The 23,649-nt window shown below is 50.9% G+C and overlaps 11 protein-coding genes across 11 annotated transcripts; 4 read left to right on the top strand and 7 right to left on the bottom strand.

Annotated features, from left to right (window-relative positions):
• Positions 1–46: 46 nt before the first annotated feature.
• On the top strand, positions 47–1,669 carry BDW74DRAFT_169863 (MT-A70 family; the record flags this gene model as incomplete). The annotated part of the gene is made up of 3 exons (XM_073727069.1): positions 47–91; positions 134–476; positions 510–1,669. The coding sequence occupies 3 exons, from the start codon at positions 47–49 to the stop codon at positions 1,667–1,669; spliced, it is 1,548 nt and encodes a 515-aa protein (XP_073580623.1).
• A 44-nt stretch (positions 1,670–1,713) lies between these two features.
• Positions 1,714–2,669, bottom strand: BDW74DRAFT_67670 (ubiquitin carboxyl-terminal hydrolase). Its single transcript, XM_073733426.1, has 2 exons — positions 2,509–2,669; positions 1,714–2,459 (listed from the first exon to the last, which is right to left on the bottom strand). The coding sequence occupies exons 1-2, from the start codon at positions 2,555–2,557 to the stop codon at positions 1,759–1,761; spliced, it is 750 nt and encodes a 249-aa protein (XP_073580622.1). The 5' UTR covers positions 2,558–2,669; the 3' UTR covers positions 1,714–1,758.
• Positions 2,670–2,705: 36 nt separating this feature from the next.
• Positions 2,706–3,942, bottom strand: BDW74DRAFT_159141 (putative mRNA decapping hydrolase). Its single transcript, XM_073725426.1, has 3 exons — positions 3,857–3,942; positions 3,121–3,777; positions 2,706–3,068 (listed from the first exon to the last, which is right to left on the bottom strand). The coding sequence occupies exons 1-3, from the start codon at positions 3,933–3,935 to the stop codon at positions 2,824–2,826; spliced, it is 981 nt and encodes a 326-aa protein (XP_073580621.1). The 5' UTR covers positions 3,936–3,942; the 3' UTR covers positions 2,706–2,823.
• A 140-nt stretch (positions 3,943–4,082) lies between these two features.
• On the bottom strand, positions 4,083–5,232 carry BDW74DRAFT_159138 (ribonuclease H2 subunit C). Its single transcript, XM_073725425.1, has 4 exons — positions 4,877–5,232; positions 4,746–4,823; positions 4,481–4,689; positions 4,083–4,429 (listed from the first exon to the last, which is right to left on the bottom strand). The coding sequence occupies exons 1-4, from the start codon at positions 5,028–5,030 to the stop codon at positions 4,391–4,393; spliced, it is 480 nt and encodes a 159-aa protein (XP_073580620.1). The 5' UTR covers positions 5,031–5,232; the 3' UTR covers positions 4,083–4,390.
• Positions 5,233–5,451: 219 nt separating this feature from the next.
• On the bottom strand, positions 5,452–8,156 carry BDW74DRAFT_169860 (uncharacterized protein; the record flags this gene model as incomplete). The annotated part of the gene is made up of 5 exons (XM_073727068.1): positions 5,452–6,061; positions 6,134–6,456; positions 6,776–6,977; positions 7,026–7,970; positions 8,023–8,156. The coding sequence occupies 5 exons, from the start codon at positions 8,154–8,156 to the stop codon at positions 5,452–5,454; spliced, it is 2,214 nt and encodes a 737-aa protein (XP_073580619.1).
• A 319-nt stretch (positions 8,157–8,475) lies between these two features.
• cef1 (putative cell division control protein (Cdc5)) lies at positions 8,476–13,254 on the top strand (the record flags this gene model as incomplete). Its single annotated transcript, XM_073727067.1, has 10 exons — positions 8,476–8,501; positions 8,556–8,589; positions 8,670–9,010; positions 9,063–11,019; positions 11,386–11,459; positions 11,554–11,581; positions 11,668–11,732; positions 11,786–11,820; positions 11,873–13,032; positions 13,096–13,254. 10 exons carry the CDS (start codon positions 8,476–8,478, stop codon positions 13,252–13,254), a joined length of 3,879 nt encoding a protein of 1,292 aa, XP_073580618.1.
• Positions 13,255–13,980: 726 nt separating this feature from the next.
• Positions 13,981–18,607, bottom strand: BDW74DRAFT_67612 (uncharacterized protein). Its single transcript, XM_073733424.1, has 5 exons — positions 18,394–18,607; positions 18,013–18,272; positions 17,709–17,964; positions 17,492–17,656; positions 13,981–17,430 (listed from the first exon to the last, which is right to left on the bottom strand). The coding sequence occupies exons 2-5, from the start codon at positions 18,256–18,258 to the stop codon at positions 14,171–14,173; spliced, it is 3,927 nt and encodes a 1,308-aa protein (XP_073580617.1). The 5' UTR covers positions 18,259–18,272; positions 18,394–18,607; the 3' UTR covers positions 13,981–14,170.
• Positions 18,608–18,793: 186 nt separating this feature from the next.
• On the bottom strand, positions 18,794–19,992 carry BDW74DRAFT_159126 (F1F0 ATP synthase subunit f). The gene is made up of 5 exons (XM_073725424.1): positions 19,696–19,992; positions 19,612–19,626; positions 19,342–19,492; positions 19,218–19,283; positions 18,794–19,160 (listed from the first exon to the last, which is right to left on the bottom strand). The coding sequence occupies exons 1-5, from the start codon at positions 19,741–19,743 to the stop codon at positions 19,135–19,137; spliced, it is 306 nt and encodes a 101-aa protein (XP_073580616.1). The 5' UTR covers positions 19,744–19,992; the 3' UTR covers positions 18,794–19,134.
• A 27-nt stretch (positions 19,993–20,019) lies between these two features.
• BDW74DRAFT_159122 (ETC complex I subunit) lies at positions 20,020–21,106 on the top strand. Its single transcript, XM_073725423.1, has 3 exons — positions 20,020–20,298; positions 20,349–20,459; positions 20,514–21,106. Exons 1-3 carry the CDS (start codon positions 20,054–20,056, stop codon positions 20,821–20,823), a joined length of 666 nt encoding a protein of 221 aa, XP_073580615.1. The 5' UTR covers positions 20,020–20,053; the 3' UTR covers positions 20,824–21,106.
• A 273-nt stretch (positions 21,107–21,379) lies between these two features.
• BDW74DRAFT_159121 (deoxyhypusine monooxygenase) lies at positions 21,380–23,468 on the top strand. The gene is made up of 4 exons (XM_073725422.1): positions 21,380–22,211; positions 22,282–22,932; positions 22,986–23,217; positions 23,280–23,468. Exons 1-2 carry the CDS (start codon positions 21,733–21,735, stop codon positions 22,811–22,813), a joined length of 1,011 nt encoding a protein of 336 aa, XP_073580614.1. The 5' UTR covers positions 21,380–21,732; the 3' UTR covers positions 22,814–22,932; positions 22,986–23,217; positions 23,280–23,468.
• BDW74DRAFT_67563 (DNA-directed RNA polymerase I core subunit RPA12) lies at positions 22,815–23,468 on the bottom strand. The gene is made up of 3 exons (XM_073733423.1): positions 23,280–23,468; positions 22,986–23,217; positions 22,815–22,932 (listed from the first exon to the last, which is right to left on the bottom strand). The coding sequence occupies exons 1-3, from the start codon at positions 23,392–23,394 to the stop codon at positions 22,914–22,916; spliced, it is 366 nt and encodes a 121-aa protein (XP_073580613.1). The 5' UTR covers positions 23,395–23,468; the 3' UTR covers positions 22,815–22,913.
• Positions 23,469–23,649: the final 181 nt, after the last annotated feature.

The following is a 23,649-nucleotide window of genomic DNA, read 5'->3' as shown; positions in this document are numbered from 1 at the left end:
TTGTATTTAATCCATCACCCATAGAACCACAGCAAGAGAAGTCGTCATGGGAACAAACTCCTCTATACTCTATGAAAATCCCAGTTTCACTGTCTTCCTTATCGACATCCCCACATCCATTGCACTAGCACAGGGCCTCTCACCACAGTCAAACTCCGGCACATCCAATACCTCAGAACCTGACTCAATCACATCATTATACAAGAAAACAGTCAAAAGGCGACATATTATCTCATCAGCCCCACTAAAACAACCATACGCGGCCACCAACGAGCCGAAAAAGGAGACCGCACGCGCAAAACTCCTGGCGCAGATCCCGCAGTCAGAGAGGGAAATCCACGCAGCTATTTGTCCTCTGGTGCTTGATGCTCTAAGTGAGATCAAGCATTACTATCCGAAAGATTCGAAATGGTGTCTCCCTAGGTACTTTCTTGAAGATGAGGATGATGAGGGATCTGGAGAAGACTCTAAACCCGGTGAGAAGACGCGCTCTAAGTGGCTAAATAAAGTCCGGAATGGAAAGAGAGCACGCGGGAAGAATCGGCCACAGGATGATCAACCTGATTCCTCTGATCGAAAAGAGCAGGAGGACCTCCATTTCTTCGATATACAGGTTCCTCCACGAGAGCTTGAGGCAGATGGATTTGATCAAATCCAGCGCCAGCCTCCTCTAATCCTAGCACCCGGCAGAAATCGGTTCAAAGACGAAAGCAAGATATGCAACACCTTGGTGAAGAATACGTCTCCAGATACAGCGACAATTGAGCTACGAGACCCGTTTGCCGTCAAGTCACTCAGGCGATTCAGTTTCGATCCCAAAACAGAGGATGCGCAGACACAGACGCAGAATCGAGGCCAGGCTTTCATCATTCCACTCCTGTCTAGATTCATCCTATGCGATCTTCCATTATCAGATAGGCTAGATTACGCAAATCCGAGTCCGATCCCGGGCCTTGACCCAAACCAAAAGTTCAACCTTATTGTGCTTGATCCGCCATGGGCGAATAGGTCTGTCCGGCGCAGCGGCCACTATCAGACACAGACGTACCTGGATAATGAGATGCTGAAGGGATATATCTCGTCTGTGCTCTCAGTACATTCTCATCCTAGTACGCCTTTAGGGCATCATAACACTCTAGGCTGTGACATATCCAAGTCTAACCTCTCCATCGCCGCCATATGGACTACCAACTCCGCCAAGTCTAGGACTATAGCGTACGGCTCTCTCAGCGAGTCGGGCTTTTCTATCTGTGAAGAATGGGTGTGGATCAAGACTACGGTTGAAGGAGAACCAGTGACGTCTATTGAAGGGTTCTGGCGGAAACCGTATGAAGTTCTTGTTATCGGCAAGAAAGGGCCCGGCCCAGCTCTGGGTCCCAAGGATAGTGATAGTCCTAGTGTCGGTGGTGTCTTGAGGAGAGTTATCGCCGCTGTCCCGGATGTTCACTCGCGGAAGCCGAACTTGAAAGAGCTGTTTGAGAAGGTCTTTTTCTCTTCTGCCTCAGAGAATGGTACTGGGCCTGAGACCGTTATCGGCCCTGCTGGTAAGCCGGCGGAGTATTCGGCGCTTGAGGTATTTGCGAGGAATTTGACCGCTGAATGGTGGGCTTGTGGGAATGAGGTTCTCAAGTTCAACTCGGAAAGTTGGTGGGTGGACGAGGAGTCCTAGCCTGTATTACGACCATGTATATGATTTAGTCATGAAATGTACCTGGAATATCAATATGTATCACAATATGACCATCAGGTATAAGGCATTCAATCAAAGACAGCCCCTAGACTGACAAGACTGAACCTCAGATCCGGATTCCCACCCTTCGCCTCAACACTCAAGAACCTCCGAACACCCAACTCCAGAGCCCGCTCACTCAACGCATCCTCATCAGGCCCAAGCATGCCCCTCTCCAACGGTCCCTTCCTCCGCCCATCGAGCTCCCACAGCCTCCCATCGCCACCCTTAACAAACGCCACAAAATGCAAGTCCACATCATCGTCAGCCCCGGGCGCCTTCGTATCCCCTAACTTCGCCGCATCCGCGTGTGCGCTCTCCAACGCCTTACTCTCATACAGCAGATCCGCACGCTTAATCGAATCAAGACCCTCCGCCTCCTTCAGCAGCGCTTCCAAATCCGACCCGGGCACAATATGCTTCCTAGGCTCGCCGTTCGACACAGCATGTAAGAGACCAATCAGCCCGCACGCATTGCGGATGGTCTGCTTGAACCACATGACAGGTTCATTTGGTCCCGAGCCACTATATTCGGGCAGAGAGCTGTCTTCGGCGATGCGGCTGGATTCGTAGGTTTTTGAGACGGGGAACACGAGGAGGAGGGCTTGGGAGGGGCGCGGGACGAGCGCGAGGAGGTCCGGTTCGTCAAGGGAGAAGACGTCTGTGAAGCCTAGCGAGGGGGAGAGGCCGAGCTGGTGGACGAGGTGGGACATGACTTCGGGGTTATTTTCTGATGCCGGGGTTAGTTGGTGAGCCTGGGATTCTGATGGGAGACGTACCGAGGGGCACGAAGGCCTTGTTGCTCTTGGGGACGTCTGGCTCTGACATGATGGTGTTCTTGACTTGGGTTAATGGGCAAGACTTTATTTTAGAATGGTGTAAGATGTGTTGCCAGGTAGAAGGTGCAAAGCTGATGTTGTAAGCTGGTGGAGAGGTTGGTGAGGGGAGAAAAAGGTGTTGCGGGGTTGAAACGGTCCGCGACTCCGCGTTTAGGGCGGGACAACTCATACAGGCAGGACAACGTGAAAGTACATTTATTTGAAGACGAAAGGGAATCCAAACGTGTTTATTATTCATCATTCATGAGATCTACTTTATTTTCCGACAATTTTGTCCCCGCGCTTCAAAGGCGCATAAATATCCGTCCACAGCTCGCTCGCCTCGCCCAAGTAGTAGGTCAAGCTGACGTCTGCCATGCTCGCCTCTTCGTCCCCAGAAAGAGTCTCAAGCTGGGAAATGAGGTTCTCTAGTCCAAATGCCTTCCCGGTGGCCTGTGTCGCGCCAGCCTCGAGCATGACATTGACAATGTGGATATGGAAATGATAATAGGTCGGTTGATCTAGAACATGTCAGCACTCGAGAGTTCCCAAGAGCAGAAATAAGAAACTCACAGTGCACATAGAGCTTCAGCTGATCCTCCTCAAGACCAGGATACATCTTCACTGCACCCTCAAGCACTCTCTTCCTCAGATACTTCAACCAAGGCACATGCTTCTTCTTCAGATCCCTTAAACTCCAAATATCGCGCCGTTGCACCAATGCCAATAGATGTAGCGAGCCGAGCGTCTTCCTATCCCAGTTCAAGTCAGGCAGTACCAAGAACGCATCCTCAGCCCCGTGCCCGTCATCCCGCAACAGAACATCCTCTTGCTCGGTGCGGCCTTCAAGAATATTGAACACCCAGTTCAGTCGTCCCTCCTCCCTCTTTGCCTGCATGTAAGGCCGGACATGATCTCGGTAGTTCTCCGGCGTCTCCGTCACCATACGCAGAACCTGGTCTGAGTACTTCTTGATATGTTGCTCCGTGCACGGCCAGATGACGTTGAGCTTAAGATCGTGCGATGGGTGTCCGTCGACGTCTATACCCGAGGATGCTAGGTACCATCGGTAGATGTCGTTATCGCCAAGGTTATTTACCCGTGTAATAGACGAGTGGAAAGCCTTCAGGACGGCGAGAGACTCGGTTGCGAATGCGGTTCGTTCAGCTGTGAGGATTCCTTGTTGATTGTCTATAGAGCCCAGGAGAACGATGCGGCGGCCGTTCTGGTCTGGAAATTGGTGTGTTAGTTGATCAACTTCGGAGCAATGTTTATATGCGGGGTGTCCGTAATGCGGGGAGGGGCACACCTTGTTTAAGAAGCTTGGTAACCTCAAATTTTGAGATCAGTGCTTCGGGTGCAACTTTCTCGCTGCCGTTGGTCTCCATAATGAGCAATTGGAGTGTAGGGTAGTTAGATGAGAAATTGGAAGCTCAAGATTTGGTCGCCCTATTTACGGCAAAACAGTTGGGGCGGTAAGCTTATCTATAGGTATCGGCTCAGGGTCCAGGAAAAGCATAGGTGTGATCAAGATGTTTTGCCAATCGGTAATTTGAAGCTATATACAACGCCTGATGATAATAACAGGCGGGTATGATGTGAACACCATAAGCCCGGGTATAACATTGGGGGTCTCCTGGCCTCTTCTAATATTGAGCTGACAGGTGCAACGGCAGCGAAAGCTAGAAGTCCATGTACCGATATCCTTTTCTAGCGCCATTGTTCACGCGCTTACTGTTAGTTTCCTTCCTCGGCGGCGGGAAGCCGGGGTTGACTCAATCTGTTTGAGCCGGCACTCGAATGCCGAAATCGTGGAGTCGGGCAGCGAGTCCGAGCAATCCTTTCAAGTCGACTTCTTTTCGTCCCCATTATCAGTATGCATCTAGGTCTATAATCAGCTTGAAACTCATCAAGAAGGTTCCATATCACCTACCGCCTCAGCAAACTTTACCCACTCCTCCACTCCCTTAACGAATGAATCATCCCCGGCAGGAATTATCTCGTGTGCCCAGACCATATAATCGCCGAAAGTAGCCTGCTTTTCTAACACCTTGATCGGCTCATCGCATTCACCTTCCTCACTCACGGTCTCACAACTCGTTGCCGTTGGCATCTCGCGGTCTGTATGCGTTACCACAACACCTGCCATATAGTTAGCAAAAGACAACGCGATTGCGGGATCTGTATTGGCACCTCACCCTCATACCCCTCGGGTAAATGCACACGCCTTCCTCGTAGTTTCCGGCCGCGGAAATATGCGGTCTGGAGATCTTTGTCTAGGCATCGGTGAGTATGTGGCGTTTGCAAAGGTGCTGGAGCGCATACTCACCTTCTGAATCTGCTTTAGGCGTCCAGTATCGGTTTAGCGACTCAACAGGACCATCGTGGTGGATACGGCAGGGAAGGATGTTAGGCGTGCACTTGTCGGTGGACTTCTCGTCCTTTGATTCGGAGCTTTTATGCTGGGATTGAATGGCGAACATTGTGGATGAATTGGTGACGATTGAAAAATGCTCCAAGTCAGAGGTAGTGCGGTAGCTGTGGTTTAATGAATGCGGTTAAGATTTGAATCGTCCGGGTGTTCTAGTATATGTCAGTCGGTTGTTGCAGGGAGACGCGACGCGCACCGCGTAAAGTGGGAGCGGAGCGGAGAATGGCCGTTGGAGTCTGGGCGGCGGGTGGAAGATGTGTAGAAGCCGAGAAGGTACTCCGTACTGATAAAGCAATCAACATGAGATTTAGTTAAATGTAGGTTCCTGTTCTTGATACATAATTGTATTACAATACGGAGTACAAAGGCTATTTATGCGACGATTTCCAGAAATCAATCAAATATTTGACGGCCGTCTTTTGTACCTTATATTCTATGCAAGCTCAAAATGGGGTATATCAACACAATTCATATCACCTCTTGCGCGTCTTCTTCTTCTTCTTCTGCTTCTTTCTCTTTTCATCCCCTCCAGTTTCTTTGCTCTCTGTCGCTACTCGGACAGGCCACTTCTTCAGATGTTCTCTTTCAAACTCATCCTTGTCCCGCCGGTACAGCAGCATCGTGGCTTTCGCATCCTCCACACTAGAATGGGCGCCAGATTGTATATTCAACCCTAGGAATTCTGACGCTAAGATCTTCAATCGAGGAGATCCCCCACCAGCAACCTTGCGGTACGGGGGGTGCTTGCTGGTGTCTCTAATATCGCGCTTGGGATGACCGAGAAGAAGTGCATCTAGATCATTTCGGAGGGCGTGTCCAATCAATATCCGACCTTCGAGAATCTCCGCGACCTCTTTCTGCACTTGCTCTAATGACCGAGCTTCCACCATGTGTTTCGGAAGTATGCCGCTAACGTGTGTCCGCCAATCCGTGACCATCTCTTTAGGTCGCACATATGAATCATATACTTGGTCGCCGTTGTAGTTCACGATACTGATTCGGGCAAGGGCAGAGTCGTCGTTTGGGTTTGGACCGATTCCAACCATCTCACAGTCCATCGCAATATATTTGCCTATCTCAACGCTATAGGCAGTCAGTTACATTGTCGTAGAGAAAAGCAGGGCATGAACAACATATGAGCATTGGGATACTGACGTTGGAGAGCGACCTTCATTCTCTTTCGAAACTACCGGAGTAGAACTCTGGGTAGCGCTTGCATCGCCATCTGTAGCCACCTGAGACATTCTTTTCCGTTTCTTCAAAGTCTGTATAGTTTGTAGAGTCCGTTTTGCCTTCCCTGCGTCTGCGGCGGTTTTCCGTTTCTTCACCAGATCATTCTGGGTTTCGCGATCAGACCGTTTGCGCTTTGGTGCAGGAATGGTGGAGACGTCTTTCTTCAAAGTCGCCTGGAGCTTTTTCCAATTGCTAGAAAGGGCCTTGGGTTCCATTCCAATGTTATTTGCGTAATCGCATGGTGCCTGGTGAACGGGGAGAAAAAGAGAAGAAATAATGCTGCGGGCCAGCTCCGCGCTAAATCCCGGTTGGCCCCCGCTGACCCACAGATATACATCGGAGAAATCGGAGTTCTCGAACGTCGCGAGAAGTTGCAGATAATTACTCGGTCTATACTGCTATCTTTGCTGGTATGTAGATTTCTGATATGTCTATTATAGGATGAATGTAGACTCAAGTTACATGCGCTCGAAATGTGACATTACTTTTATCCAACAGGCCCAAAAATGTGATATCTGGTTAAGTACTCCGGAGTTAAAGCAATTACAATTATAGACCAGGCACCTTGAAGTCTTTGTAGGCCCATTTCTCTGTGACTTCTCTCTTGGCCTTTCTCGGTTGTGATACGGGCTTGCGCGCCTCGAGCTTACCTTGAACAATCAACGTCCGGAACCTATCGTCGAGAAGATTTCCTTCTGGCTTCAGCAGACGCAGCGAATCTTGCAGCTCGTCTGGGAGGACCACCTCGGTTGGCTTCTCAGGAGCCCTGGTAAAGTTAGCAACGTGGTCCGGAAGTATGTGGCATAAGACGTACCTTAATTTCCCTAGGGGCTTTCGGCGCAGAGTAGTATCATCGCCCTCGTCGGACGAATTGTCAGCGTCACTGTCCTTCTGTTGACGCTCCAATGCCTGTTGCTCAGAACGCTCTGTATTGACTTTGAACTGGGCAAGTTGTTCCTCCTTCTTCTTCTGTTGTGCCTCCCACTTGGCTTGCCTTTCGGCGTCCTTCCTTCGCTTGATTTTGTTCCTTTGTGTTTTCGTCTTTCTCTCCGGGCGCTTCTTGTTAAGCCATTCCGGCTTCTCGTACTCGCTCTCAAAGCCCTCCCATGCACTCTCATCATCTGACTTTGCCTCACCATCATCATTCTTGGCCTCCTCGATCAAACGTTGTCGCTCTTCTTCCTTGCGTTCCTCCTCCAACCGCTTCTTCTCCTCTTCAACGGCTTTTTGACCCTGCTCCTGCAGCAGCTGATCCCAGTCTTCGAAGGTCGGGTTGTAACTTGTACCAGCCGTAGGCTTTCGTACGGCGGGAACAGCCTTTCCATTGGCCGCGAGTGAGATGGGAGCTTGCTTTATGGTAACTGGGGCCACTTTTTGCTTAGGTTTCTCCAGATAGTCGAACTGAGGGTCGTCATATGGTGTTGGGTCAGCCTCATCCGTCCAGGGGTCAAAAAAGCCACTCTCGCTGGACTTCCCAAGCGGGTTGCCCTCCTTAGCCACCTGTTTCAAGCGTTGCCATTCCTTACGGCTGACCCAGTCGCTCTTGTGCTTCTTCGTTTTCGGCTCAATGACACCGTCGGTAACCTTGGAATTCCCACGTTTCCGCGTGTCGACTGCATTGATGGCGGATCTTTGCGCGAGGATTTCATCTGATTTAAGAAGCTTCTTGTGTTGTTTGCGGTATGCGTCGCGAACCTCCGAGGACCCCTTTCTGTCGATAACGAAGAGTTCTTCCGAAGGTTTCTCTGCTAGAACACCGCTGTAGTTAAATAGTCAGAGATCGCGCAAAGCAAAATATCGGGGAGTAGTACCCTTTGATTTCTTCGTCCTTCAACAGGCGGAGCCCTTCTTGAACCTCCGAAACATCCACATTTTTTCTCCAAGCCTTCTTGCCTTTCCTAGAAGGCTGGCTGTATTGTTGAGGTGCCTGTAATGAAGTAGACATTCTGATAGAATCTCAGCCAGAGACTCAATGAGAAATCGAAAGTCCGGGCTTGAATCTCCATGAACTTTTTTTGGTAAAATTTTGGGACCGCCTACCACGGCGGGGACGGTCAACTATGCTAATCCAAATGGGGTCTAGTACAATAGGTAGGCACTGTCGCGGGCTTTCAGAACTTCATTGTTCTCGTCATTTATCTCCGCGCGACTGTCCTCGCCCGTTCGGCTCGCACTCTCCGTTGCAGGTCTTCATCTCAAGTCTACGCACATAAAACCTAAGCTGCGCTTTCGTCCGACCCCAGCTTCTTCGACCTTTAGCAACCATGCCGGTCGTCAAAGGAGGCGTTTGGTAAGTCCAAGTCGCGAACCAAGCACTTTTGAACTTCGGCTAACTCAATCCTAGGACGAATATCGAGGACGAAGTTCTTCGAGCTGCGGTAAGCTGAAACCTGCGGAGCCTACGCCTGGAGATATCTTTTGCGCAAGCGACATAACTAACATTCCGATCTTCCTCTAGGTCTCGAAGTACGGTCTCAATCAATGGGCGCGTGTATCTTCGCTACTAGCAAGGAAGACTCCGAAACAATGTAAAGCCCGATGGGTAGAATGGCTCGACCCTGGCATCAGGAAGGTGGAATGGTCGCGGGAGGAGGATGAGAAGCTGTTGCATTTGGCCAAGTTGATGCCGACACAATGGCGAACGATTGCACCGATTGTGGGTAGAACAGCAACTCAATGCTTAGAGCGATACCAGAAGCTTTTGGATGAGGCAGAAGCCCGCGAGAACGACGAGCTCGGCTTAGGAGGTCCCGGTACAGAAGCTTCTGCTCCCAGTGCAGACGACGTCAGACGTCTGCGGTATGTGCTTATATCCACGTGTTGAGGACTAGCTGTTACTAACTTCTTTTAGACCTGGTGAACTTGACCCTGACCCAGAATCAAAGCCCGCCCGCCCAGATACTATCGATCTTGATGAAGATGAGAAGGAGATGCTGAGCGAGGCTCGGGCCCGTCTGGCAAACACACAGGGTAAAAAGGCGAAGCGCAAGGCTAGAGAACGACAACTTGAAGAATCGCGACGACTTGCCGTCCTCCAAAAACGCCGTGAGCTGAAAAATGCCGGCATTAATATTAAGGTCGTTACTCGAAAGCAGGGCGAAATGGATTACAATGCGGATATTCCGTTCGAAAAGCCGGCAGCACCTGGATTCTACGACACCGCGGAGGAGGAAGCCCGCAATGAAAGACAGCGAGAAATGTTTGACCCTCGGAAACAGCAACTAGCGAACAAGCGCAAAGGAGACCAAGACGAAGATGCAGAACGGAAGAAGAGGAAGAACGATAAGAACGGTAACTCTGCCGCTTTTGCGGCTGCTGCTCGAGCAGGCCAGATGCAAAAGATTCGTGAGGCAGAACAAAGCAGCAAACGGAGAGCCCTTGTCCTTCCCAGTCCCCAGGTCAGCGAAAGCGAAATGGAAGATATCATCAAGATGGGGATGGCAGGAGATAAAGCCAGCAAGATGGTTGGGGACGAAGAAGGGACCAGAGGCTTACTCGGGAATTACTCCGCCATGGTTGGAGGGACACCCATCCGAACGCCTAGAGCACCCCCGGAGGAAGATCACATTGCAAATGAAATTCGCAACATTAGAGCCCTTACGGAAACTCAGTCTTCTCTACTTGGCGGAGAAAATACGCCACTACATGAGGGAGGGTCCTCTACTGGTTTCGACGGCATCGCACCCCGCCGTCAACAGATTGTCACGCCAAATCCCATGGCTACTCCCTTCCGGCAAGGGGCCGGGGTAGGTGCAACGCCCCTGCCCGGAGGTGTTGGGCCTGGTGCCACTCCCCTCCGAACGCCTCGTGATCACTTCTCACTGAATAAAGAGATTGGCGGTGGGCAGCTCATTGGGGGCACACCCCGGGAGATAAAGATGCAGGAGAATCTTGCGCGGCAAAGCATCCGCAGCAGGCTTGCGGCACTTCCTAAGCCGAAGGAAACTGAGTGGGAGCTAGAAGAGCTGCCGTCTGAAACAGCGGAACCAGCCACAGTGACACAGTATTCTGAGGAAGACTCGGCTGTTCGAGATGCGCGGGAAATGGAAGCTCGTGAGCGGGCGGCTCAGGCTGAACACAAACGTCAGACACAGGTGTACCAACGCGCACTCCCCCGGCCTGTTGTGCTCGATTTCGATGCATTAATGGAGCGAGCGTCGCATGTCACAGATCCAATCACCGGTCTGATAGCTAGGGAAGCTGCTCTGTTGATCGCCAACGATGCGCGCAAGTTCCCTGTTCCCGGCGCCAAGATCGAAGGCAAGCCTCGCAAGTTGGAAAGGCTCGATGATCAGTGGTTGGAAGAAGCTCGTGCCGCAATTGCGGCCGAGGTTGCCTCCGAAAAGCTGGAAGAGTGGTCGAATGAGTTTGAAACCCAGTGGTCGTCAAGCCGTCAAAACGCTCTGCCCGGTCTTTCTAACTATGCCGACGACGATGAGGAGGACCTGTACCAGCAAGAACAGCGAATGATTGGTGTCTTTGACAATGTGCAGGCATCATTACTCGCCACCGCTGAACAGGGCAACAAGCTAGAGAAGAAGCTGGCCTTGCACTACGGCGGATACCAAAACCGGGCGAAGATGCTCCGGACCAAGATCACTGAGGCTCATACAGCCTTGGAGAAGTCGAAGGATGAACTGGACGCGTTCCGCACACTCCAGATTTCAGAAGAAGCTGCGATCTCCAGAAGGCTTGAGAAACTACGGGAAGATGTGGCCTTTGTCATGCGGAGAGAACGAGAAGCCCAGGAGCAGTACCGATCCAGGAAGGAAGAACTAGACGAGCTGGTTGCTGGCGGCGGACGCATGGTGAACGGCGGGCATTGAGTGTGAAGCGTGGCAGAAAGATTGTACAGAGTTCTTTACACAATGTATTCTACTATCGACACGATCTGCTTACCAACGAGTAACATTCATATCATTGGGTTACTTTTTCTACCTATGTGATAGATCTTACCTTATAGACCACTCGTAGATACCTAGGCAGGCCGACCAGGGAACCAAATGCGGACGAGGCGAAATGTCAAAGGCGGTCTCTCCCCGCCCCTTCCAACACTCAATCCTCCATCAATCGCCTCAAGAGCCCTGCTAGATTTTCATCGCCAAAATCAACGAACAAGGCGATTTCATCTCTACTTTACACTCAGATAGAGTGATACTTGTTTGCTGAACAAGATGGGTGGCAGAGATGAGGTGGCCGGGACGCCGGACCCCGTCGAGAAGGGATTCGCCACGCTTAACACCATCAGGTTAGTTGCGCAGCATGAAATAAATCTCTCTGGGTGTATATTTTACGTATATATACCCAGTTTTATCGGTCGCATATGCTAAACAAGGCGCTAGGATCGGTGTAAAGGCCATGGTCCACAAGGTGCGTTGTGCATCACTCTTTTCCTAGTCGCATTGACAGCAGATCACGTGAAAATCAATTGTACAAAATGACTGACAAGTATGTAGGATGGGGAACTGAGGAAAGCAGAGATCTTGTCAATAAAGCAGCGAAAAGATGGGCTTGCTTTCTAGTGAGTTGATTCCTAGGTGCCTCAGACACACACTTTGCTAACTATGCATACAGCGTTCATTATGTTGACTTCAATAAACGTCTTGATGGTATGTCTTCGCAGCAATGTGTCAAGAGCATTATGCTTACAAACTTATTCAGAGTGGGTTGCTGCTTCCAGACTTGACTTGTCCCAAGAGGTCGAATGGCCTCAGCCGGAGAAGCCGGAAAAGAAGAAAGCCGGGCCTGCCAACAAGGCTCCTAGCAAGAACAAACGCGTGAGAGCTGGCAGTCGTGATGTCTCGGCCACTCCAGATCTTCTCACTGGCAAGAATGTCAATGTCGGCAAGGCTCAGCGGCCGTCGAAAGCAGGCGGCAAGGAGAATCGCGGTGACGAAACTCCTATGAACCTGTCCATGTTGGGCTCGGAAGCGCTGTCTGTGAACGGCACGCCGAAAGCTGACTCTGAGGATATTGATATGATGGACGCCAGCTTCGTTGATGCGAAGGAGATAAAGGAGGAAGAGAAGGCTTTGGGCTTGATGTCGCGGGAAGAGGAGATCGAAAAGCTACGTACCAGTGGCAGTATGACACAGAATCCGACTGAAGTTCATCGAGTGCGGAATCTAGACCGACTTCAGATGGGCAAGCACGATATTGAGCCGTGGTATTTCTCTCCATACCCTGCCTCTTTCTCTGACGCAGAGGTTGTATACATCGATGAGTTCTGCCTGAGCTACTTCGACGACAAGCGCGCCTTTGAGCGGCACCGCTCTAAATGTACCCTCACGCACCCTCCTGGCAACGAAATCTACAGAGACGATAATATCTCATTTTTCGAAGTCGACGGTCGCCGACAACGAACATGGTGCCGCAACCTGTGTCTGCTCAGCAAACTTTTCCTTGACCACAAGACTCTGTACTACGATGTCGATCCCTTCCTGTTCTATTGCATGTGCACTCGAGATGAAACCGGTTGTCACCTCGTGGGCTACTTCTCCAAAGAGAAAGAGTCCGGCGAAGGCTACAATCTAGCTTGTATTCTTACACTACCCCAATACCAACGGCGCGGTTATGGAAGACTTCTTATCTCTTTCAGCTATGAGCTGAGCAAGCGGGAAGGGAAGGTCGGTTCTCCCGAGAAGCCACTCAGTGATCTTGGGTTACTGGGTTACAGACAATATTGGCGCGAGACACTCGTCGAGATTCTTATGGATTCTGGACGTGAAACAGTCAGCGAGAACGAGCTCGCTGTGTTGACGTCTATGACTGAAAAGGACGTACACGAGACATTGGTGACATTCAAGATGCTCAGATATAATGTAAGTTCTATTTTCACATCGCGTTTACCTCAGTTACAGAAGAAGCAACTAACAGCCATGCAGAAAGGACAATGGATTATCGTGCTTACAGACGAAGTCATCGAAGAACGCAATAAGCGCCTGGAGAAAGAAAAGACCAAAGGATCTCGCAAGATTGACCCAGCAAGGCTCCATTGGAAGCCTCCTGTTTTCACTGCCTCCAGCCGGACATGGAATTGGTAAACAAGGTGTGCTTATACTCTTTTTGCCTGCTCACTTGCGTTTTCTTAGGGCATATCGGTAGCGCTATTAGTCGTCTTTCTGCACATTTCTTTTTTCTATTTCAGCATTAGCAAGGAGGAATATGGCGTTCGAGAGCGATATACCTGGAGTTTTGGGTTAGAGATCAAGATAAATATCAGCAATCATCACAGCTTTACAGCATTTGACCAACTCAGGCCATTGTATTCAGCAATCATACGATACACAGTTTACTGGTCACCACACGCTCATTGTTTACCTTACTTCCCGACACTGGGTGACGGGTTACTATACGCAGCCCTTAATGACACTCTGCAGAGAAAACAGTGCCGATAATAGAAATGTACCATTCTTCAAGCTAGATAGATAGTACTTGCTTCTATCGATGTTATGTCTTCGAAGGACGAGAATAACATGGATGACGTGTATATAATTCAGCCAACAAACAGTCAAGGTAGTTGGGAAAGTAACGGCATTCAGAGCGCACAGCAAAGTCAACTCGATGGTTAAGCTCAGCATTAAGTAATTTTGCACTCCATCCAGGCTCGGGCTCGAATATCAGATCCTGATTCATACAGAACGGGCGATGGAATGGTTACTTTCAAAATGAGTACAGAGAAGAGTAAGTAAAATGAGTAAAATGAAGAAGAGAAAAAGTGTAGGGAATATTGGGAAAAGACGACACTAAAGAAACATATGCTAAAGAACCCGAATGAATCCCATTTGTTTCCCTGCAGGCGTAGCTCATTTCAAACACTCAACGCAAAAGACCCGAAACCTGAAGAAGATGCTAAAATTGCAGCTCAAGAAGGGAAGGGTGAAAGAAGAGGAGCTCAAGCGCCTGTCTATTTGTGTATAGAACGAGACCTTGAGCTGCGAGTAGGCCGCTCAACTGCGTTTATTGAGTTGAACGCGGCTGTCGCTGCGTCTGGCTGTTCCCGTTTGTTTGCTGAGAAGCAGCCTTCTTGAAGTTTGGGCCACTGGTCCCATCGCGTGGTTTGGTATTCTTACGTGGCTTAAATGCAGACTGTCCGCGAGACCGAGGATTGGTATGAGGACCTGCTTTCCGCGGCGCGGCTACAGTCTTTGCCTCGACCGCACCAGGAAGTCGAATCAAGATCTGGAAGACTGGCGCATCTTTATCGCGGTAGCCAATCCAGAAAGGTTCAACGCTATGGACTTGCATAGTCTTCAAAACTTTAGCACGCAGCCGGGCTTGAGATGGTGCCGGTGCAGCTCGCCAGGCAGCAGGAGGAGCCATTGTGGGAACTCGTACAACTGGCAGGGAACCAACTTCGCGATCCTCGAACATCTCCTCTGCTTCCTCAACTTGTCTTGCGGTCAATTCGCCGTCTCCAAGTTGAGTTTCCCCATTGTAGGGAAGTGAAACTGAAACTGCTGCGACATGCAGCTGCACATCGAGCGGCTCTTTCGAGGCCGACGAAACCGCCAGGGCATTCCTTTTCTCCGACGCTGTCTTTTTACCAAAGAGCGTGTTGATCCTCTCCTGCCAATTTGTTGCGGTTGAAGCGGGACCAGGGCGTATATTTGAAGCAACCATGGAGGCAAAAGTGGGCGGCGGAGGCGGTGGCACCACCACTTTCGGAGGAAGTTTGACGATTGGCTTTGGTGCAGGAAGGTGCACTAAAGGCCTATTCGAGTCTCCAAAGTAGACTGGATGAGTCGAGATCCCTTCGGGAGGCGGTGGTGAAGGGCTTCGGAAGAAGTCTTCTTCGTATGCCGGCTTCCTGTTCTCCGTAGCCTGTGGGAAGAATCGCGAACTGCGAGTAGGAACGCTCACCAGAGGGCGTGCATGCGATTCCACAAAAGGAAGAGGGTCAACGGGGTGTTCAAGACTAGTCAAGGGGTTCGATAGTGGAGGATTCACCTCCGTCGATCTCGAGACACCCACGACTTGCCTCTGGCCAGCCTGGTCTCCTGAACGTACTTGTCGCCAAGTTTCGTTGAAGGTAATTTGAAGTGCGGGCTGACTTTCACGCGCATTCAACTCACTGCGCAGCTTCTCATTTTCCTCGGCCTCGCGTTTCGTGGCAACTGCGTGGAAATCATTCCATGCAGCGGTACGTGTGTCACTCTGCCATTGGGAATGCTGCGCTCTAGGAGGACCAATAGGCCCTGGACGAGCGATTGGGCTTAAGGTGTCATAAGAAGCATGCCGAGCTTCCGGCGAGGGCAAAGGGGAGATTGTTGTACTCTCCTGGGCGGATCGAGTCGCTGCCGGAAATGGCTGTGTGCCCGGAGGAAGGGCTGAGTGGTCCAAACCGAGAGGATTTCGTAGAGCCAGGTCCCGTGCTGGGAAATTCCCCAGAGTTTGGTCGAAGATGCCGTTGCCCAACGTCTTGTCGTTGGTAAAAGGCTTCCACGGGTTCGTTATAGGAGGCGCAGGGCCGACAAGTTTGCTATTCGCTGTCCAAGGTGCATAGTTGGGTACATTCATCCCACCCCTCCACTGGGCGTCTTCTTCATCGACTCTTTGCTCGGCAGGTACATTTTCAACTGGCCCTGTAGGTTCATGTGTTGGTTGAATTCCGTTCGTTGTAACAACATCCGCTTTCGCCTCCCGGCCTGGAGAGGGGGGACGTCTAGTGCTGGCCGCTGCGGTAGGCTTGTCTTGGTTCCTCTCTCTTTCAATAAGTTTCTTCACAGAGTCAGGGTGATGGACCTTCATCATGCCATATTGTTTGGGAGCACCAGTAGGTTCTGGCACTGGGGGTTTTGGTGGTGACTGAGCAGGACCACTAGTTGTCACCTCAACCTTACTGACCTCCGGAGATACCTTATTCTTCGCCTTTGGTTTCTCAGGCGGCGGGCCCAAGGCCTCCAATTTCTGACGTATCCTCTCGCGTTTCGCAGCTTCCTCTTTCTGCTCTTGCTCTAGTCTTCGCTGCCGAGCCTCCAACCGCTTCTCTTTCATGATCCTTTCTTGCATGACAACAGGGTCTTCCTGCGGCGGTTGTGGTACTCCAGGTGATCCGTCAGTGACAGAGGCTTGGTTTACTCCAACAGCGACACTTGGCAATCCTTCGGAGGTAACAGTTGAGTCCCGAGGAGCCCAAGGAGGGCCAGCCCCGTGGCGCATTGGGGAGACATTCCGTATTTGGGGATCAGTCGGATAATGTTCGCGGGCTTGGAAAGGTGGCTCAGGCACTCCATTCGCCTGAGAGCCACGCCTAGCTTCAAACGGTTTTTGTGCCAAATCGGGTCGGCCAATCGACATCCGGCGACCAAAGCTTCCACTTCCACCGCTTACATTTGACGATGTACGGCGACGAGTCCAGTGTCCACCGTCCTGGCCGCTCGTCCTGTGAGTCTGAAACGCAGCAGAAGGCTCTGCTGGCCCAGCGTGTTCACCTGGCGCTGTAGGTCGTTGCAACACGGATGGTGCGTGAAAGCTCTGCTCGTTTCGATAGTTGCCGCCTTTCCTCGGCTCAGGAACAGGCTCGTAAAGTCCCGATCTAGAGTTATAGAGCTCTCGTGTACCTGGCTGCGTTTCCTTCCACGAACGGTTAAAGTCATCTGCAGCAATCTCTTTGGGAGCCATAGGCGCACTGTGACTGTCTTGGGGCTTTTCCCTAATAGGAGGCCGCGTTACGGGTTGAGCTTGAACCGGAGGCATGACCGGAGAAGCCTTTTCGATGGGCGGAATCGGAGCCCACGGCGACTTGGCGGGAGGAGCCGGGCTCGTAGAAGACGTCGGCGGTTTCTCATTATTCGGGCCCTTAGCAGATATACCAGCAGTTCTCGCTTGCCTCTCCGCATTAGCTCCCAGCCTAAGTACTGTAGGGTTCGGTCCTACAGAAGTGACGGACTTGGCGATGTACTTCGGGGGTTCCTTGATAGTAGGGGTCTGTTCCACTGCCGGAATCCCTTCCTTGCTTTCAGACGGCGCTTTCGTCGTGATTGTATGTGGAGTCGCCGCGACAGGCTCTGGATTAGGTGCTTCGGCCTTCAGATCGGTTTTGGTTCCATCGTTCCATTCAATAGTTTCCGGGGCCCAGTCATCTTCATCGTCATCAATATCAGCCCATTTAGATTCTGTTCCTCCACCATCTTCTTGAATCCTCGAAGTCATATGAATTCCATATTGTTGCTTCAACTCCTCGTCAGTAAGATGTTTCGGGGGCGTCTGTTGAACCGCTGTAAGAACACAAAGGTTAGATCAACAAATTATTTGTTTCTCCCTAATATGGTGCCTTACGTCGATTCCTATTCCAAACCTGACTGGGATCGGGCCCTCCACCGAGTCTAGTGCCGCTTGTGCCCGTCTTCGATATGGAGTGTAAACTGCTTGTTGTCTTTGCGACTAAGCGAGGACGTGTATTCTGTAATGGCGTACCCAAGGAAGTCCCTGAGGACAAAGGTGCTATCACATATTATGAGTCCATATCTTCCCGGAACAAGCAAACTGTACATACTCTTTTCAGGGACTTTAGTCACCGGGGGTGTGCCCGGTGCCTTGGAGACAGAGAATTTGGCGAACGAGACCGGCTTGAATGTTGTTGGCCGTTTGGTTGACCCAGCACGACTGTTAACTCTGTTTTCTGTTCGACTAGCATCGGATTCCGAGCCGCCTAAAGACGCCGAGTCTTCCCCACCATCCGAGGTAGATGTCACCCCATTTATTTCAAGTACCTTTGCTGCAACCAAACCTGGGCTTTGTTTTGAAGCATCCTGTGTCGTGGTAAGTTGAGGCTCCGGCGTCTGGTCTAGAACACTCACTGCCGTGGCCTGATCTCCACCCTTCTCCTTGTCGCTGTTTTCCGTAGGTATTTCCGTGCGCATTTTCTGATCTTCTAATTCAAAGTTCGACTTTGTCTCGGCTGATGTTGTAGCGATAGTGTTTATCTCCCCCTCGTCCCCTCCAGCAGTTTTCTTGTCGGTGGTGCTCGCAGGAACGTCGGAAGGCGAAGGATCGCCGCCCGACAGGGTTAGATTTACCACATCGTGGCCGTTCTGCTCTGCCATAACAATTCTCGAGTCTGTAGGGACAACGAGTTGCGACATCTGTTAGACATGTGTTCTGAAACTGTAACTAACGAAACGTGTGGCGAACGGGCTTCGGATAACAAAGGTGGGATATATAGAGGGCTCGGAAGGTACCTATTGTTAGGGAACAAGAATCGCCACGGTTGAACTGTGAGCTCAGCTGTTTGAGCCGTGAAAAGCTCCGAACGACCAAGAGGGTGGATGGCGATGAGTCTAGCGGAGCGCGAGGGACAGGTGTCGAGGTAAGCAGGCGACTGAGAGAGCTCTGAGGACAAAGGCAACAGCCCACAGTATCCCGAAAGGGAGGTCACGATAAAGTGGCTCGTCTCTGAGTTGATGGGGATCGGATGATGGCCTTCGGTCATGGACGATGGGTGATGGCTCAGGATCCCAAGACTAGGGTGGCTGTTTTCGGTTAGCGTGGGAGACGCCGCAAACTGTAGCAAACCCTGTGGCTGAAGATGAACTGGCGAGCCGCGGATTCGTCGAGTTCAGGGATCAAGACCAATAGCCCGTCACTTTGCACTTAGTTATGCCTCAACTTGAAGTTCCGTTAGGTGCAGGGATCTCCTAATACATTCTCCTGAGGCGGAGTGGTTATGGTGCTCTTCTTCAACCCCAACCTACAGAAACTCCCACTTGCAACCACCATTCCGAATCCAACCATACGTATCCCGTGTACCAGTGGCACGGGATATTACACCGAATACATGTTGAACAATTGGGAGAGTATAAAGCTAATGTCACAAAGGTTGGAATTGTCGATATCACAGGTGTTCTCTTCTACGAAGGCCTCGGTTTTAAGCCCACGATATATACACAAATTCCCCACTTCCATACCTAGTCGGGGTAAATTTAGTGAGGGTGGTTCTTGTGGTGACCTGTTACTCTGTTAGATGTATGCTCCACAGTGATCAACAGATATAGAGGGTCCATACGCAGGTGGAAGTAGTACTCCATGCTGTAACCGAGAATGAGGATGCCACCGATAGCGTGGGCAAGGGCTAAAAGAGGCACCCGTGTCAGCGAGAATGCGGAACGCAGTAGATAAAGGCGACTCACGGGCAGCAGAAGGCTTGTCACCGAAGTAGCGAGCCCGGTAGCGGCCGATGAGACCGGTGGCCTTAGTCTCAGGAGCAGAGCCACGGGGGAGCTTGGCGTAGAAGTTCACGACGCGGTCCATGCGAGCGGCATCCTTAGCAGCACCGATTGCCTTTGCAGGTGTTAGTGATCGATTATGTCAAAAGATATCACGAAGCTCCTTGTGTCATCCGAATCGGGCGACCGCCATAGAATGGACTAGATAGTGCAATAGATATACTGGGATCTCACATTGGGGGAAGCAATCTAAGACAATCCAGGATCAGTAACTTAATCTCTATGAAGTGATTCGGGCTTCCTTCTGAGGTTTCTTACCTTGGGAGGGATCAAGGTCGAGAGACCTCGGCGGGCGATGTAGCTCATCTTTGCGCGGTCTGACGGGGAGCTATTAGCAATCTGAGCGTGCGCCAGACGTAGATCAATACATCAGCGTATGGTGTACACATCAATTCACTTACCTTGACGTGAGCAAATGGATCAAGAGAAGGGTGAGCGACGGAAGATGGTAGGAAGTGCCTGAGAAAGCGGGTTGTCGGAAGAGAACGTAGGAAGCCGCTCACACTAAACCTAATCAGGCTTTGCCTTCAGACCGGCAAGGTCGCAGTACCTCACCTCGTCATTTCACACTCGTCCTTATTGCTCCAATCCCACCACAAGAGTCGCAATTGACACAATGCCTTTCATGCGGGCTGGAAACCTTGCCTGCTCTCGGGCGGGCAGGCTTATGGCTTACCGCAACACCCGTATGCTTTCAGCAACTGCTTTCCGAGCCGAGTCGTCCGTCAAGCCCAGCAGCAGCTCCTCTGACGCGCCGACGACCCCTCTCTCCGAGAGCACTCTAATCCAGAAGGAGACACCTGCGGAGGCAATGACTCGCCACCAGCCCGATTACGATGCCACTATCGACCACGGCACCTCGTACGAAAACCCCTTTGCCTTTCGGAGGATAAGGACTGACACAGTATCAGCAAATTCTCTCCTGTGCCTAAGCGTGTCATGGATGGAAGCGAGCCCGGCGAGACAGTTCCTGCTGCTGTTCTCTCTGGTGCCCCCACCGACCTCCAGGCCCGCACTGTCAGGTATGAAACAAGCCCGGTGGCTTCCCGATATAGCTGCTAACAGCATCCATCAAGAATCTTCCGACCTTCGAAGCCAGCTACGCAGTCTGGAGAATGGCACTCTCACCATTGGAGGATGGACTGGGATGTTTTGCAAAAGGGCCACCGTTGGGAGAACCCGCTTATGGGCTGGCAGTCTACCGCGGATGCCATGCAGGGCACACACATTAACTTCAAGTCGAAGGATGACGCTATTTTGTTTGCGCAGAAGCAGGGCTACGAATACTTTGTCCAGGAGCCCAATGAGCGCAAGTTTGTTCCCAAGGCCTATGCGAACAACTTCGTCCACGAGCCCAAGAAGCTCAAGCATATCAGAACCAAATAAACCGATAAACTGCTTCTCTCAGGCTGTTGTGTATGTATATAGGTGTTTGTTGCTCTCTGCATGCCTTCGGAATCAAAGTGAGTATGATATCTTTTTATGCATTGTAAATGCGGACCTTTTAACGAGTGCGGGTGTAGGGCAACTGGGGGTGGCGATGCCCTGTCTGAAATTGCTATGTTCTGCGCTTTTCGGAAAACGTTGTAATTTGTCAAACCAACTACAGCTACAGGATTAGGTCTCCAGCTTACTTAGAATCGAGTAGGACACGCATAACGCCATTTGGGTATGGTATGTATGAAATTCTGTATGTGCATGTCTTCATGCTGGACAATTTATATACAATAATATGGACACCTGAAACCCCAGCCAGGTTCAAGTGCCAGAATAGCCCTAAAACAGAGAACATTATGAGGCTAGACTATTTTCGTCAGGCATCACTGCAGGATTAAGCTCGCAGGAGGCTGGAAGGGGTCTAGAAAGTCATAGTAAGCCCGTCAACAAGCTACAACCCTGGAATAGTGTTCCAAGTTTGCTATGAGTGGTCCTGGTTATCCTCCTGGGGTTTTCTTTCCCTTCAATACTATGCTGGAGGAGAGTTATCCAAAGAGCAAACGCTATATTCGACTCGCACTCTTTCAATTAAATGTAGTCCTTGGGAGCACTGAGCTAAGATCAAACAAACTAAGCAGCTTACTCCGGAGTAAACAGCCAAGGACAAAAGATCAGATATCGTCCGGTCCGGGTCATTTGCGACAAAAGCAGGCCTAGCCGCAGATTTGGGCCCCGCCACCCCGCCAGAAATTTATTATCTACGCAGATAAGATCAAAAAATTATACCAATCCCCTCACGACTCAGTTCACTTCGCTCTCCTGGCCGCATTCCATTCTGTCTTTTCCAAAACACGCAAAATGACGACAGACAACCTAGAAAGCCCGGACACCACTGTCCAAACCCTCCGCACAGTCCTCACCTCTGAGTCTGAGCCGCTCGCCCGCCGATTTCGCGCTCTATTCTCGCTAAAGCATCTCGCATGCCTGCAGCCGCCTACCGAGAAGACACTGCCCGCGATTCAGGCCATCGCTGCTGGTTTCGCGTCCCCGTCGGCCCTGCTCAAGCATGAGCTCGCGTACTGTCTCGGACAGACGCGGAATACGGATGCCTTGCCGTTTCTGCTTGAGGTAGTGAAGGATAAACAAGAGGATTCGATGTGTCGCCACGAGGCCGCGGAGGCTCTTGGCGCTTTGGGCTACGAGAGCAGCTTAGAAGTCCTGAAGGAGATTCGGGATAACAAGGATGAGGTGGACGTCGTTCGCGAGACCTGCGACATTGCCGTGGATAGGATCCTGTGGGAACAATCAGAGGCAAGAAAGGCCGAGAAGTTGAAGCCTAGGTATGTTATCAAAGCCTTTTCGGAGTCTGCCTGCATTCTCTATTTCCTTTCTAACATGAACATGTTATAGTGACTTCACTTCCATTGATCCCGCTCCGCCTATGCCCTTGACCGCGAAAGAGCCTTCAATTCCCGACCTAGAGAAAACACTCCTGGATACAAGTCTGCCATTGTTCGAAAGATACCGTGCCATGTTCGGCTTGCGCGATCTCGCCTCACCTCCCGATCTCCCTACCGCCAAGCAAGCTGTCGAGTCACTAGCAAAGGGCATGAAGGATCCCTCTGCTCTATTCCGTCACGAAATCGCATTCGTCTTTGGCCAGCTCTGTCATCCGGCATCAGTTTCAAGCCTGACAGAAACTCTCAGCGACCTTAATGAAGCTGGTATGGTGCGACACGAAGCTGCAGAGGCTCTTGGTAGTCTAGGTGACGTCCAGGGCGTGGAAGATACCCTGAAGAAATTCTTAAACGACCCTGAGAAGGTTGTGAGAGACAGTATCATTGTGGCACTTGATATGGCGGAGTTTGAGAAGAACGGTGAGATCGAATATGCGTTGATTCCTGAGTCTGGGGAACTTGCTGCAGTGCCTGCTGCTTGATTGACAAGGCGATGGTTTAATATGACGGTCAAAAAATGACGAATCCTTGCTTAGATGTGCAGATGTACCATCTATAAATGAAAATGAGATATCCTGGGTATTAATTGTTCGTGGTTTCCCTGGGCGCAGAATTAGCCAGTTTGAATAAGAGTTCGGAACGAAGAGCTCGTACTTGTATCCGCAAACACACGTGTAGAAGACGGTACTTCCTTCGTCTGCACTGCGCAATTGTACTGTGGTGTAGTACATCTCCTTCCTCCCACACTTGGGGCAGTCCTTCTCTGTCAAGGCTTCTGTTCTCTTGTCGGCGGCTGTCAACGTCTGAATCGCAGACCGCTTCGCGCGCAACGTAGAAGGGAAAGAACTCGGTTTCGACTCAGAAACAATTGTTTTCGGCACGGTATCTAGAATATTCATATCAGTCTACACTCGCTTGCGCATCATCATCTGCGCCTCGGAGACTCACCCTTGTTGCGGGCTCCGCAGACGTCGCAAACCAGGATCCTCGTTGGATCTCCAACGGAGCCTTCGAGGAGAGATCCGCAGTCTGTGCAGAAAACTAGAGATCCGATAGTAGACATATTGTAGTGAAGATTGAAGTGCAATGTTCCTCTTGACCAACTAGCTTCTGATTCTCACTTTTTTTCCGCTCGGGAAGATTTGCGGACGCACGGGCCCACTGATAGGGTGGACAAGAACTCTACATTAGCGCTGGGCGGTCAGGGCGAGGCGGCAGCCGCAAGATAATAGTCGCGGTGCCTGGCATTAATTATTTACTTGAATATCGGCTTGTTGACCAGTCATTTGCGGTGCCTTTAGAAATGAACGTCTGACGG

Source organism: Aspergillus multicolor (genome assembly GCF_047715735.1).
Source record: "Aspergillus multicolor strain CBS 133.54 unplaced genomic scaffold BDW74scaffold_27, whole genome shotgun sequence".
NCBI lineage: Eukaryota > Fungi > Ascomycota > Eurotiomycetes > Eurotiales > Aspergillaceae > Aspergillus > Aspergillus multicolor.
The sequence above is the reverse complement of the archived record's forward strand: the minus strand, read 5'-3'. Positions and strand labels throughout refer to the sequence as shown.